At 42.1% G+C, this 15,578-nt stretch overlaps 1 protein-coding gene across 2 annotated transcripts in view; it reads left to right on the top strand.

Annotated features, from left to right (window-relative positions):
- The window catches only part of LOC109404936 (protein still life, isoform SIF type 1), a 417,832-nt gene that overhangs the window by 184,612 nt on the left and 217,642 nt on the right, over window positions 1-15,578 (top strand). Inside the window, exon 1 of one of the 2 annotated variants that reach the window (XM_062853220.1) lies at window positions 1,480-6,283. The exons of the other annotated variant lie outside the window; for it this stretch is intronic. Within the exon in view, the coding sequence (XP_062709204.1) occupies window positions 4,106-6,283 (2,178 nt within the window). The 5' untranslated portion in view covers window positions 1,480-4,105. Of the gene's footprint in view, window positions 1-1,479; window positions 6,284-15,578 lie in introns of those variants that run through there. 2 annotated transcript variants of the gene reach the window in all.

Genomic DNA, 15,578 nt, shown 5'->3' with positions numbered 1-15,578 from the left:
TAATCTAAAACACTCCAACTGCTCTGAAAACAATCAGATTCCATTTAGGTAATGTTACTTAATGGAGGGACCTAAATAGATTTTACCTAAATGAATTCGACCTAAATGGTGGTTTGAGGTTTGAGAACCACATATCTCTACTCCAGGATGCCTCTAAGAGGTATATACAAGTATCACATGATTCAACTGATAGTCTATGACTAACAAAACGCACTATACCCAGTTTGAAATGTATCCGATGCTTTGTTACGAGTGTAGATATGAAGGCCTTAACTCCAGAATGATTTGGATGGCCTAAGGAATCGTCCTTGATGTGGAATCGTACTCTATTTTACAAATATGGATTTTTTTTTTTTTTTATCTGTATTAACGAGATTTTTAGCCCTAGGCTAGCTCATCTCGGGACCCACGCTTTACTTCCCTTCCGAAGGAAGAACTCACATTTTGCGAGTTTGTCGGGAGTGGGATTCGATCCCAGGTCCTCGGCGTGATAGTCAAGTGTTCTAACCATCACACCAGGTCCGCTCCCCAAATATGGATTTAATGAATTAACCTTTAGCCTTACAACCAGAACTTCAGAGCGCTTGTGTTGCCTAGAACATCGCACAGGTCATGACCACCCTTATTTCATGTTTTAAAATATGTTTTTGAATGTGATGAATAAAGTTCAAGTAATTAAAAAAGTAGGAAAAATTATTTGTTATTATTATCTTTATTAACGAGATTTTCAGCCCAGGGCTGGTTCATCTCGGATTATTTGTAATCAGTAGACTAATTTCAAAACTTCTGGACGTTTTGGATAACCTGGAGATCTATGTTACAACTGTTTAAGGACATAAATCATTTCTACCTTACAACTACAACCCAAACAAGGAGTTTTGTGCAGTTTTTTATTAAAATATATCACATTTACATAGAAATACAACTTGTTGTCCACATCCTTTAAGGATTAAAATCGTAAACATTGTTATCAGCTTCCAAAATAATGTACATCTTTAATTGATGTGCTGGGAAGCTCGTGATATCAATCAAAATTTCTATCAGAATTTGCTTTTGTCAAAATTTTTATTATCTGCAAAAAGGCGGATTATTTACCACTACTTGAGTTGTGTTACCAGTTGGCATACGGTTTGTGTTATATTTTTTGTCAAAGTGTTATTGTTACTTATGCAACTTATTAGAAACAAATTTGAACTCTCACAATCATTGACAAAATTATATTACCTCTTAAGAAATCAAGAATATTTACCACCAAAAACGGCTAGTCTACCACTATGCTCATCAACGTGGAGCAGATATATCGCACTCGAAAATCATCTCCATACAAAAGAGCGCTTCGAATTGCATCATCACCGCACCATCCAGTGGGAGAGATTTTTCCCAGCATCCTTTTTGCAAGGTCCTTCGTCGATAGTCTCTCCAGCAGGAATCCGTGCAATTTTCCCTTCTCATCATGGGAAAACCACATTGAACTTCACTCTCTCGCTCAGGACCACCGCACCATACCAATTGATTGTCGCTCACCAGAGCACACCGAAATCCAGCTGGTTCCCGCAAGACGGAGATTTCGCAAAAGAGCAACGGATCCTTCTCGTACTCTTGCGGAAGCGATTCTCCCGTCGTCGTCCTCCCGAATCCGAGAAGAGCGTAAGAGCGCAGAGTGGCAAAATTTTCCTCCGAATATGGGCGTCATGTCATCTCGTCATGTATTCGTCGCTGTACACGGGCGCTTTCTCCAAAAATCCATCTACTTTTTCCCGAAAGTTTTAGTTTAATAGTGGATCCTGCTGCAGTAACTATTGTGTGTGGCCATCGGACGTCTCGGGGCGTGTTAGGAAGAAGTGCTTCGGGGGTTGTGCACAGGGCCCAAAAAAAAAAAATAGAAGAAGCAAGTTCCCTTAATCAAGCACTCCTCGGCAGAGCATACTGCTCGGTACGTACCTACGGATAGTGGGCTGGAAAAGTCTACTGGCAGCGCCCCCGGGGAAGTGTTTGTACGGATACGGAATCGGTCGCGCGAGTCGTGTTTCGGGCTGTGCAAGAAGCGCCAAGAACGGGTACGGTAATCGCGAACGTCATCACTCGTCACTGCGGGAGACTTGCGGATGGAAGGAACTGACCCTGGTGTTGGCTTTATAGATTTTCTTTGGCCCCCGTGTTGTTGAACGTGTGTGAATCTTTCGTTTGGATCGGGATACGCGGTTGGAAGACGAGACTGGATTAACCAGGCGAGCTTGTGCGAGGTGCTTCAAAATTCATACACAGAAATCTACGTTATAGAGGACCGTAAAAGTAAAACTAGCAAGACACTAAAATATATGTATAGTAAAACACTCACTCACTGCCTGGCGCCTAGCGAAGGATAATACTCTACTTATATAGCAAACAACACAGTCAGTGTGACGAAAGCAGTCGACGACAACGAGGACGACGACAAAAAATACGTACACAAAGGATCTGAAGCGCCCAGATTTCGCAACCGCCAACGTGGGGAGGTACGAGGATCGAACTATTTTCGCCGTCCTGCCCGTAAACGAAAACAAGCTGTTTGCCAGCAGCAGTACTACCAGCAGTAGCATGGCCAAGGGAGCTTTTATGTAATTGTTGAAAACACCAATTTTCTCCTGCTGTGGTGCAGTGCAAGAAAGCCCCAGCATTCCAGGACCACATTTTCGAGAGCATCTGTGTTCGGATCGGAATCTGTTGACGCCACCAGTAGAAAATCGGGAATATTTGCGGATATCTCTGCTGTCCTGTCCTGGTGCCACACCACATAAACCTCAGCCATTCAAAGTTGAAGTGAACTGGGAGGAGGGAAAGTGCAACAGCAAATCAGCAAGAAGAGTAAATAGAGGGCCAGTGCAGGACTTGGAGATGACGCTGGCAGCTGCAATAGAACCAATCCAACAGCGATGATTACGATGATCCGAGTGACGACAATGACGATAGAGTTACGTGTGAAAATAGGATCTGCAACGAGTGCGACGAATATGTGCACATCTCTGTGTGATTTGCAAAAATAGATGTGAATAGATAATTGTTAATGTAAATTCAAAGCGTTTAGTGTACGTTGGGATTGTTTTTCTTTGGATTTCAATTTTGTTCCACCTATTGGGAAGGACGGGTTTAGTGCGATGAGTTGAGATGCTTCCTGGAATTCAGTACTCCAGAAGATAGTAGAAGAGAAAGTTTTATTCCCTCGGAAAGCAAAACGACAAAGTCAAGGATAACCCTCTGCATCCAAAGAGTAAAGAAAAGTCAGAAAAAGTGTGTGATGAGCTGTGAAATAGGGTGGCATGAATAGCTGGCAAGTGATATTATACAACACTCATCCGTTACTTCGTGACAGGCCTAGAAGTAGTTCGGAACGTTCGTTTGTGGGCTGTAACAGCCTTCTCAGTGTTTGTGGTGCTAGTGATTACATAAACAGCAGTTGCCTGGAGAAGAACCTCCGCCGAAGACACCATCGAGGACGTCGACGACTACGGCTGGTCAACGGTAGAACAACGATTCACCTCAACCAGTTACCTGCGGCGTCCCCCAGCAGACAGCGCTCATTCTGGCAGCGTTACAGCAATCTCAGAGCCAGCAAAAATCACATCCGGAGCAGGATAAATCGTGTAACGGAAGTGCCTACAAACCAGCAAACGCCAGCAACGGTTCTGCAGCCCTCGTCGAAGCCAGCGAAGGAGGCAGCCACAGCAGTGAGAACAAGAATACCCTTCTACTACATTGCTGCTGTGTGATCGTACAAATTACCCCAGTAGCCCCAGGGCGCAGCCACGTGACGACGACGGCTTCGTCCGCCAAAAAGCCCAGCTCAGGCGGTGACGATGGCGGAAGTGGAGGGCTAGCCACTGGTGCTAGTGGTCGCACTCCTGTCTGTCGCTGTAACACACAATACAAACTATCGGATCTGAAAGCTCTGCAACAGCTACAACTACAGCAGCAACAGCAGCAGCAGCAGCAACATCAACAGCAACAACAGGGTGCCAGCGCTAACACCAATGTCTGCTCCTCTACCCCCGCTGTCAGTGGAACCACCCCCGGCAGCAGCACAGCTGCCGGAGGGCACCATCATCACCACCCGTCAAGCACAGCAGCCATGTCGCAGCACTCTCATGTCGGCAGTGCCGCGCAGAAACAGAGCCAAGAGTTAACGAACGAGGAACTGATCAAGTACCTTCAACAAATCAACGCCGACATCAAATGGATCGAGCAGCTAAAACAATACAAATACGAAATCGAAAAACTTTCCCATACTGATAAGACTGATGCCCGAAACATCAAACAGCAGCAACAACATCAACAACAGCAACAACAACTTATTAATGGTCACATTGTTGGACCACCTTCAAAACCCAAACCGGACTTCTCTGCTCCCCCTTCTGCTCCACACCAACAGACCGGAGCCATATCCAAGGGCGAATGCTTCGACCGGAGTCTCAAGCAACGGCACTCGTCTCGCTCGGTCGATGAACGTACCGCTCGCCGAGAAGACGAAGACTTCGCCAAAGACACCGGCCATCAAAGGCATTCTTCCGGGCCCAGTGATCTCCAACTTCTTAAAACAGACATTTCTGAATGGCTTCTCAACCTGCCCCTGAAACGGAGCGTCGAATTCCTGCAGAAAGCCAAGTCCGCTCAGCAAAAGTTCGAAAAAGAGCAGCAAGAACAGGCAGCCCTTCAGTTCGCCAAGAAACCACTCCAAAGACAAAGCTCCGGAGGTACTTCGGAACGCACTATCCACCGCCAGCATTCCGCCGGAACTGGTGAAATTTCCCTTAGTCGTAACGACATCCTAGAATGGCTCAAGAAACAACAAATATTCAGCAAAGTTAACGAGGAGACCGGTGCTCCTAAAAAGTTCAAAGAAAAAGAGGAGATCCCTCTACAGCACTTTGATCCACCGAAGTCCACGCAGCAGAAGCAAAGCAGTACCAAGCTGCAGAAGCGACACTCACTGGGGCCTAACGAAGAGTTCTTCCACAAAAGTACCACCGACTGGATTCAGTATCCATTGAAGCAGCTCAAGAAACACACCTTCGATGCAGCGCCACAAAGCAGTTGTACCGACATACGCCGCAAGGACCGAGATCGCAGCGAACACTCACACCATCGAGAGCGAAAACTGCGTCACTCTGCAAGCGAGGTTGTGACCTCATCGCATCTCGATCATCCTCCGACTCGGGCAGCTCCCCAAAAACCAGAGCGAACCTTCCGTTACCAGACCAAAGAGCGCAGTGAACCACACCCCCAATTCTTCCCCGCTCAACAACCACAACATCCAACCCAGCAACCGTCAACCTCCGCTGCCATCCCCTCCACCACTGCTCCCAAACACTCACGCCGTGAACGCTCTCGACGGCACAAAACCCAGCGCTCGGCCACCGTCAGCGACATCAACCACATCAACAAGCACCCCCCTCAACAACATCCCTCCTACCCGGCCTCAAGATCCACCGAGCGCAGCCACTCCCCGCCCAAATGCACCGACCCCTTCTGTTCGGCCCAATCCCTCTGCAACGACCCCAACTGCTACATGTACGACTACTACGACACCCCTCGGTGCGCCTCACTCCCGCGAGTCAAAACCACAACCCCTCCTGCGACCACCAAGTGCGGCCCTCTCTGCTACGAGTGCAACAACAAGTGCAACTCCCTCCCTCGCTGCACCGACGCCCGCTGCACGGCCTTCGCCGAACAGGCCCACTCAACGCAAAAGATCAAAAGCAATTCACTGCCACGTAACGCCGAAATGGCCCAGAAGCGGTTGTCCCGGGAGGAGTCACGCAGCTCACTGCCCCGCTCTCGCCCGAAAAAACGATCCTCCTCGTGCGGCAACGGCAAACTCACCAAATCGGTGTCGGCCGCGTCGCTCAACTCCCGGAGGCGCCGTAACCGGTCGGTCCACTTCAGCGAAACCATGCTCCGGGAGGTTTGCCAGAACCGGAAGCTCATACAACCGCTGCAGCAGCCTCCGTCCGGAGCGGCGCCGCTGCAGCCCAACATCCAAATGCTGTACAACTTTGTCGAGGGTGTGCTCAGTGCCTGGGTGGACGACGAAGACGAACACAACAAGTCCGGTCCGGACTCGGAACCGGAACGGGGGGCTGTGATGAAACCGATGCACCGCTGCAACCGGATACGGTTCCAGACGATCAAACGGGTGGTTAGCGAGGCGGCGGAGCTGAAGGGATCATCGAAGTTGGGGAATTCGCGGTATCGGCATCGGCACTGGCGCGGAACGGCCAAGGATTGTAACGAGCGGTTTTTGAGGAAGGTAGGTGGGAATTTTTTTTCGGGAAGGGTTTTTAGGGGGTGGTAATGAGGGTTACGCTATTCAATTTTAAGAATTTACTTTTGCGATGCCTTTTATCATACCAAAATCAACAGAATATGTCTTCTTTGCGCTGTTACAGAAACTAATTTCGGAGTATTCAGAAGTGGTCAGATCTTGGGTCATCCATTGTTTTTTGGAACAATTGAGTTGCAAGAGCCTCTGAAAGTGTCCTCTATGGGTCATTACCGGTACCGATCCAGGAGTGATCAGAACCATATTCGCAACGGCTGTTACGCCCTTTTCAAATGTTAGTCTAGCAATGCTTGGTCTCGACACAGTGCTTATTGAACCTTCCAAAACCTATGCCGGAGTATCCGGAAGTGACGAGATCTTCATAATCTTTACAGTGCCAATTGACTTCTGGACAAAACAATCAGGAAATTTGAGCCGTCGATTGGAGGAATTGCAAAAAAAATCATGTTTCAAATGGCAAATGGGGTCCCTACTGGAACCGATTCCGGTCAGATCTATTATTGTTCATTGACTTCTGGATAAAAAATCGTGATTTTTGAGCGGCAGAGGTGCGATGCATCCTGAAAGTGTCCTGTTCAAGTCCCCACCGAAACTGTTTCCAGAGTAACCAGACGTGGTCACATCTATAGTTGGCCATCGATACAGGGCCTATTGACTTCTGGATGAGAAATCATGAATTTTGAGCCATCGAACGGTGAATTTGTAACAAATTCTGAAGGTGTACCAAAGTTACAAACTTGCCACCATTGCTTTTATATTGTGTTTGTTCTCCTTCATACTTGTTTGAAAAATATTTTTGGAAATCTTTCTACGTTCTTCACAATTCAAAAACACCCTTGTGAAGATTCTCTTGTTTGTGCCATTATTATGCGTGTAAGAAATGTCTCATTTAAAATTACTCTTTAGCACTCTAAATCAGGGATGAGAAATGTACTGGAAAAAACGGTTACCGGCTGTACATTTGACATTTTTCCACACGAACATCATAGGCCCAGCCAAACTCAAACTGTTCGAAAAATAAATGTCATAACATTTTTTTTCCTGCAGCCTTCTTCCTCGAAACGGTTTCCAAGCGCGAGAGCGCCAGTACTCGAGCACAACGACGACAAAATTTTCTGTCTCTCCCGTTTTCGCATTTTTCTGCGTTTTAAACCGCTTCTAGACAAACTTCTTTACATGCATCACAAAGCTAGGAGTGTGCTCCAGCTATTTGAGCAAATCGATTTGAATTATTTATAAAAACAAGCGAGTTATTAGCAGTTGAAAATATTTGACATTTTTCGCAATCACCCGCCTCAGCGTGACTGTTCATAAATATTTTCGTGGGGAAGCGAAAATCATCAAGCGTCTGCTTGACTGCCGTCGGCGCGGCGTCTGATGGTATTGGTGCTGGCGTTGTTTTGTTTTTATTTTACTGCCAGTATCGATAAACGGAAAAGAGAAAAAAGTATTTTTGCCATCCCTGCTCTAAATACAAACATATATGTAAATCGCCTGACGGGCTTGGTGGTCTAGTGGCTATCGCTTATGATTCGTATGCAGAATGTCCTGGGTTCAATCCCTGGATCGCCCCTTTGTATTCCTGCTACTTTGTATCTTTCTATATATTTTTATCTTTCTTCTACATTTACATCTCATGTATATTCGTATGTTCGTAGCCATCGCTAGAACCAGAAACGGAATAAAAAAAGCTTTCTTCAAATTTTCCTCACAGCATCACTGCAGTGTCATTCTGTCATATAACGCCTTCAAATTATGCAACCAAACGAGCTGTGCACGCTTTACAGTAATCTTCACACAATCTATCACTTTACGCCTGGCATCCATGCACCAATGCGTGAACATTTCCCATCAACACGCCGACATCCGCATGACCTTGTGCACGCGCAGTGGACTCAATAGTTGGCAACAAGCTATCGCAGTCATTGCTTCCTTTCCCTTTCCCACATAGACGTGCAACCTAACGCAGCAGGCGCCACTTTTGACATGTTTGCGCACCCACAAATTAAAAAAATACCCCTTGCGAATATTTCAAGATTTTGACGCTACCTTAGTGTAAAAAAGCTCCTTCTTAAAATGGCGCATTTTTCTTCTAATTTTCTAGGTATAAAAAAGCACCTCTTTAGTTTTCCATATATTGGCGTCCTCCTAAAAAAACTTCGTTTTTTATAATAACTTGATAAAATTACCCGCGCCATTCTTTAAAATTGCGTGCTTCCTCAAATTGTAAGAAAAAACATCTTTTTCCAATTTTGTGTGTGCAATTTTGTACGCGAAAACTATCTGACATTGGAACTTCGTCCAGGAATTCCCTCAGAAATGTCTCCAAAAATTCTTCACGGCAATTTTTATGGAGAATTTTCAAAAATGCTCCCCGAAACTCTTGAGCAGGTTCCTTAAATAATCTATCAAAGATTTTTTCGGATATTTTCTCGAGGGATTTCTTTCAATTATAAGTTCAAATAGTTCACTAGCAGATAATCCCAAATTTCTCAAAAAATCTTTTTATTTTAAATATTGCATGGATGTTTTTATTCTGAAATCCTTTGGTGTTTCCTTCAAAAAATTTTTGAAAGATTCTCAAAAACAATTTTATAAGGATTCTTCAGGAAACTATCCATGAATGTCTTCAAAAATTCCTTCATGGATTCCTCTGAGAGATCCTTTAGAATGTTTTTAAGAAATTCCACCAGGCATGCCTTCGAGAATTCACTGAAAATTCTTTCAAGAATTCTTCTGTAGAGTTGGTTCTCCAAAATTTTCTAGGCATTGCCTCAGAAATTAATTGAAGAGTTCTTTAAAAACCCTTTCTTGGATCCTTGGATGAAGGAAATCACGAAGTGGATTCTTTCAGAAAAAATCTAGGAATTTCTTTCAGAAACTTTTCCATATCCATCATATTCCTAATCTCTAGATTTTTTTTTCAGATTTTCCCATAGAGGATCCTTTAGAAATTCCTCCCAGAATTCCTCTATAGATTCTATCTATAGATTCCTCCATAGATTTTTTCAGAAATTCTTGCAGGAATTCAAGAATGGACTCATTCTGAAATGCTCTCGGCGATTTCAAGAGAACATTAAAATTTCAGCATTTATATGAAAAAATCTCAAAAAACTTCTTTACATATTATCTTCATATTTTTCCCCCGGAACTCTAACAGACATTCCTTCAAAAAAAATTTATGAGATTTCATCAGTAATTTGTCCAAGGATTTCTGTAATAAATATTCTATGTGTTTCTTTCTGAAATTACCTCAAGAGTTCTGTTTCACATTCTGATACCTTTGGTTGAAGATTCCCAGAAGACATTCTTGAAAGTTTTCTGAAAGGAATTCCTGAAAAAAATTTCGAAACAAAACATGGATAGGAATGCACTCTAAAAGGATACCTGAAAGAATCTTTGGAGGGCTTACCTGGAGATCATTCTGGAATTCCTCCAATAGTTCTGTCTTGGGTTTGCTTTCCAGGCCGTCATCATGGAATATCTCAAGGTACTTCTTTTGGAATTCCTCAAGAAGGCCCTAACCTAAAAACTATTGATTTTTTTTCTCCTGTGGTCATTCCGAATGTTTCTTACTGGAGTTCCCTCTGCGAGTTTTTCAGGAGTATGAAAAGAAAACCTAATTTTCTTCTTTAAAATTTCATAGCTAAAAAACGGTTTCAAGGATTGAAATGATGTATTCGAAGGTGTTTGAGGCTATGTAAAGAAATTTTATTTAAAAAAATACACTGAAAGTAATATTCGTCGCGGATCTATGTTAGATGTCACATTATTACAATTTTACAAAAATCTTTCTTTTTTTTCCTCATCTGTAGAGCCTTTTAACCACTGCGTCCATTATTTAGGAATATTGTGGTATGACCCATATTTAATTTGGTACTAGTCAAGTATCCTGTCACAATTGAGCTGTGATGGACAATGGTTGATGTAACAAAAACCTTACCATTCGATATTTTTTTGTCATTATTTTTCTGTAGAAAGCTGACTTCCAGCCCCAAAATGTTCCAAGTAGCCCAAATGCTTCCAACTTTTTTATCTCAAATTTTTATGTTTTAATTTTCAAAACAAGCGAAAGAAAACAATTTTTGAAATATTTGATATCAAAAAAAGATTTAACGTACAAGTTTCAATGAAAAAAAATAAACTTAATGGTGACTGTTAGTGGCTACGCAGTCTTTATTCTTAAAACAGGTTCATTGTTCACCCAACATTTCGGCACTTTGGGATGGTGCCTTCATCAGGGGGAAAATAATGTTAACGCAAAAATCACCAGTAAAAATAACAGTCGATCCTATACACTATACTTGTTTCAACATCCAACCATACTTGAAAAAAAAAAGAAAAAAAAAATGGACTTGTCGCAACGATGGCCGTGCTGTGCAATACGCTATTGAAAATAGTATACAACATAAGTAGATTTATAATATATGTGTCTCTGTTTCAAATATAAAAGCTCTAGTGTACACTTTAACATATTCATTTTAAATTCCACGAAAAGTTGACCTTTCAATCTCCTTCATCCTTTCCAAACATTCAATAAATGTTATTTCCGCCCATAATTGAAATGCACTTTTTTCGGCAATTATTCGAACCATCCAAACCAAATCAACCCGGTTCACTGCTCACATCGTTGTCAGCCCATCCAACCTCTCTTTGCCGGTAGTCCAGCATCCCTGTTGCCACATACGTGACAAAGCTCATAATTGCGTTTCCAATTAGCCATTCATTCAGCTGGAAACGACTGCCATCAGCAACGGTTAGAGCTGTGGAGGAGAGCAAATATGCAAAAATAGCCGAGGTTGCATAAATTATGACAAATTGCTACAATGTTCCGAGTTCTTTTTGTTTCGGTTTAAAACTCGGCCAAGGGTGGTAGGCGTAGGTGCCAACTTCTACCAATTCTTCAATGGAAATGGAAAACTAAAAAATTGATTTCAGTACAACCCTGCGCGCTAGATCAGGTCGTCGATGACGACGACGGCAACGGCGATATGGTGGGGCCATCGCCATTACATCATTCAATAATTGATTACCGATGCTCCGGCGCCAGAACCGAAGAAATAATTTCATTCTGATCCGAGGTGTGGATTTATGGACGACTAATTGTCCATTGAAAAATTAATCAGTCAGGCGGAGTTTAAAGCTCACTGGATGAATGAATATTTAATTACTTAAAGTGTACTCATTTGTCGAAGTACACACACGTTACTTGATTCCCACATTCAATTGATACTGAAATCACATACACGGTGTTCACTAAGTTCGGAAACACAATCAAATGCAAATTTATTGCCATATCATCACTGAAATAGCAGTGTAAAGCTTTTGTCTATTAATTTAATTATTTTAATTTAGTATAGTGAGATGTAAACTCAAAAGTCAATGTTCCGGTCAATCACGGAGTAGCAACTACGAAGTGTGCGGTCATCTATGCTCATGCTCATGCTCATGCATGCACTCAAAAAAAAAAAACCTGTAAAGACCTGTAGTTTCTTTACAAACGTCAACAATTTATCAAAACTCTTCCTGCAGTTTCACAAGAAATTGTACCATAAGTGCAGAAGCATTTTGCCAAATATTTAAAGCATTTTTCGCCGAATCCCGAGAAAACTCTTCTGCAAACATCGAGATGCCGGATTATTTTTCCAACAATCTTGCATTAGCTCAATAAAAGAATCAGTTTTTCTGAATATCTACATTTGAGAGTACAGGGTACTTCGTACATCTTGAATTTTAATGGAAACTAGTAAATTTTTGATAGCTTTCGACAATTATAAATAATACTTGTTTATTTCACATTAATGTTTCGTCGGAGGGCATAACAATTACTCTTTTCTTTTAAGACATCTGAGGAAATACACTGATTTAAGCTTACTAACTAGAAGCGTTATGTTAAATGGTAAAAAAAAAACTTAAAATTTCAAAGAGTTTCAGTTTTCTGTTAAAATTGAAATATATTTAATCAATTTGTACATTGTTAGCTTACAAGGTCAACAATCTGTATTTATTTAAAAAAAAAAACTCTGCTACGATGCCTGATTCATCTGAGAACTCTGAGAACTCTGCCCAACAGGGTTCTCCTCAGATGATACTGAAAGAAAATACCTTAGAATCCTTAGAAGCTTCTCTTCAATCTCATGGAAAATTATTTTTATAATTCTTAGAGGGTCCTAAAAGGACTCCGGACTCTGAGAGTGTTCTCCTCCGAATTCAGAGAAAATTATTCGGAGTGTTTTCCTCAGAACCCTGAGAGGACTCTGCTCTAACTCCTGGAAAGATTCTACTTAAGTCCTGAGAGTACTCTGCTCAGAATCCTTTCGTTCAAAATCCTGAGAGGACTCCGTTCACAATCCTGAGAGAATTCTTGTCAAAATTCTGAGAGGAATTTGCTCAGAAAACAGAGAGGACAGTGTTTACAATCCTGAGAGGTCTCTGTTTAGAATCATGAGATGAATCTAGGGACAATCCTGTTTGTAATCCTGGTAGGACATTACCAAGAATCCAGATATATAGTCGACTTTGTCCAGCAAGCCCGTGCGCAAAAGGGGTAGGGGAGGATGTCATCAGAGCACTCTGCTCAGAATCCTGAGAGGTTTCTGTTCAGAATTCTGAGGGAATTATAGTCGCAATTCCGAGAAGAAACTGTTCAGCAACCAGGGAGGACTGTGTTCAAAATCCTGAGAAGACTTTATTCAGAATCCTGAGAGAATTCTAGACAAAACTCTGCAAGGAATTTGTTCAGAAACTTGGAAGGGCTTTGCTCAAAATCCTAAAATGTCTCTGTTCAGAATCATTAAATAATTCTGATAAATCATGAGAAAATTCTAGTCTTAATCTAAGGAAGATCCTGATCGGAATCCTGGGAGGAATCCAGAGAGGTTTCTGTTCAGAACCCTTAGAGAGGTCCAGTCAGCATTAAGAAAAGAATCTGTTCAGATAGGTGTCCTGTTATTTGGCCGAATGTCGTTTGTCCAAATGCCATCTGGTCGAATGCGACGTTTGACCAAACGAATTATTATCAAAAGAATTCAGAGGAACTTTTTGACTTCTTGCTGACATATGTAGGTTTGATAATAGATTTGTTTTTCTTGTTTTACCATTCAGAGATAAGTTGACGCTGAAACTGTCAATATTTAATCAGTGATTTTTCCTTCTTTATATCATAGGCCTTGTCATAGGCTGTTCTTTCGAATTATACTGATGTTGAGAACAGTGACATGATCACTTGAGTTTACCTTTCAGAAACTAGGGAACACTATGTTCAAAATCCTGAGAGACCTCTGTTCTGAATCATGGGATGACTCTGCTCCGAATCCTGAAAGAATTTTATTCTGAACCCTGCGAAAATTCTGTTAAGAATTCTGGGAGGACTCTGCTCAGAATCCTGAGATGGCTCTGCTCCGAATTTTGAGAGGTTTCTGTTGAGAATCCTGAGCCAATGTGTCGTCCAGTCGTTTGTTAGGCCCTGTGTTTTATCTCACAGGGAACACGAGGAATAACTTTTTTTTGCGTTGCTTCTTCACGATTATTGCAAATCACAGAGAAATAGAGCTCCAACACGGTGGTGAAGCCTCGCTTACAAAATCCTGGGAGACCTCTGTTCTAATTCATGAGATAACTTTGTAAACAATCCTGAGAAGATTTTGGTCAGAATCATGAGAAAACTCTGTCCAAAGCCATAAGATGACCCTGTTTAGAATCCTGAGAAAATTATGGTCTGAACATAAAGAAGATTTTGTTTAGAATCATGCAAAAACTCTGCTAAAAATATCCAGAGACGACTCCGCCCGGAAACATGAGAGAACTTTGTCCAAATACATGTGAGGAATTTGGTCCGAATCCTAAAGGCGTTTTTCTCAGAATTTTCTAATCATTCTCCTAAGAATCTTGAAAGGAATCGCCCCTGAATCATGGAAGTTTTTTTTGTTCAATATCATAAGAGAACTCAAGTGAGTTATTCATGTAACCATTCTATCTGAAACCGAAGATCGTCATCTAGGAATTCGATTAAAAAATGTCTACTGGGCAACTAGGATTTCGTGTACATATTGTCCGTTGTCTAGTGGATGACGTCACGAAAACTGCACAACTCTTAAAAATAATTTTAAGAATCTGCTGTAACGAAATAAACTTTGCCGACAAACCGACCTGAAACATCAAACTCACTCGGGAATGACATGGAGACCACAGGGCTTCAAAGTGTTCCATGGGCGTTCCATCCCAAGTAACATTTTGATGGCCAATTACTCTAGTAGAGGGTTTTAGAGCCATCATAAAACCAAATACCTTTTATTTTGACTTTATGATGGTTTTAAGAACCTCTTCGAGTCTATTTCACCACGAAATGTTACTTGGGTGTTTCAGCGCTGCTACAGAGAGTTTCGGTGGGTTTCGAGGGCCTTCCTGTAACATTCCAGGGGATTCTGAAATTTCTATGGGTTTTCAGGGGGTTTTAGAGGCGTTCCAGGGTCTTTAGAATGTTTCAGGAGCGTTCAGTTGTGTTACGGAGTGTGAGAAGAGACCCTCGAGGCTTCAGGGAGTTCCATCGGCAGATGTAGTTTCAGGGGCTTCTGGAGACGTTTCAGGATGTTCTAGGAGATTTCAGAACTATATAAGAGTTGTTAAACACAGTTTTGGTTTGTAGATAATGATTCTGTATTTCATTTGTCGGGTCGTTACAAGTGGTCAATGTTCTATATCGATATGAATATCTAATTCAACTTTGTAGTTCAATATGATTAATAAGCTAATCTAAAAAATAATACTCGCAACACTGAATTCAAATAGGAGTAACTAACATGTCACCAGAACATTTATAGGGTTTCACGTACAACATTGTATGCAAGCTCCCACTGGATCACGTTGAGTATTATTGGAAATGTCATGTTGTACGTCATCGATCCGTCAATGCCGGATTGCTATTTTTAGATGTAATCTGGTCGTCGTGATCACCTCACGGTTAGTCACGATAAGTACGTGATTTTTTTTATCTAAAGTTTTATAGACGTTCCAGTAGTGTTTTAAGGATCTTCAGGAGGTCCCAGGTGTGTTCCAGGGATTTCCAAGGGGTTTCATGAGTGCTTCGGAGAGTCCCAGGTTCTAGCGGTGTTGCGGGGGATATATCTCTTGACATCTCCTGAAACCTTGAAACGGTTTTAAACGCTTTGAACCCCTTAAAATTCCTTTAAGGAACTCTAAATTAATCCAGAATTCCCCGGAAAATTCTGGGGAACCACTTTAGTAACTCTGAATAACCCCCGGG

Source organism: Aedes albopictus, chromosome 2, assembly GCF_035046485.1.
Source record: "Aedes albopictus strain Foshan chromosome 2, AalbF5, whole genome shotgun sequence".
Classification (NCBI taxonomy): Eukaryota; Metazoa; Arthropoda; class Insecta; order Diptera; family Culicidae; genus Aedes; species Aedes albopictus.
This window is presented reverse-complemented; position numbering and strand designations above follow the sequence as displayed.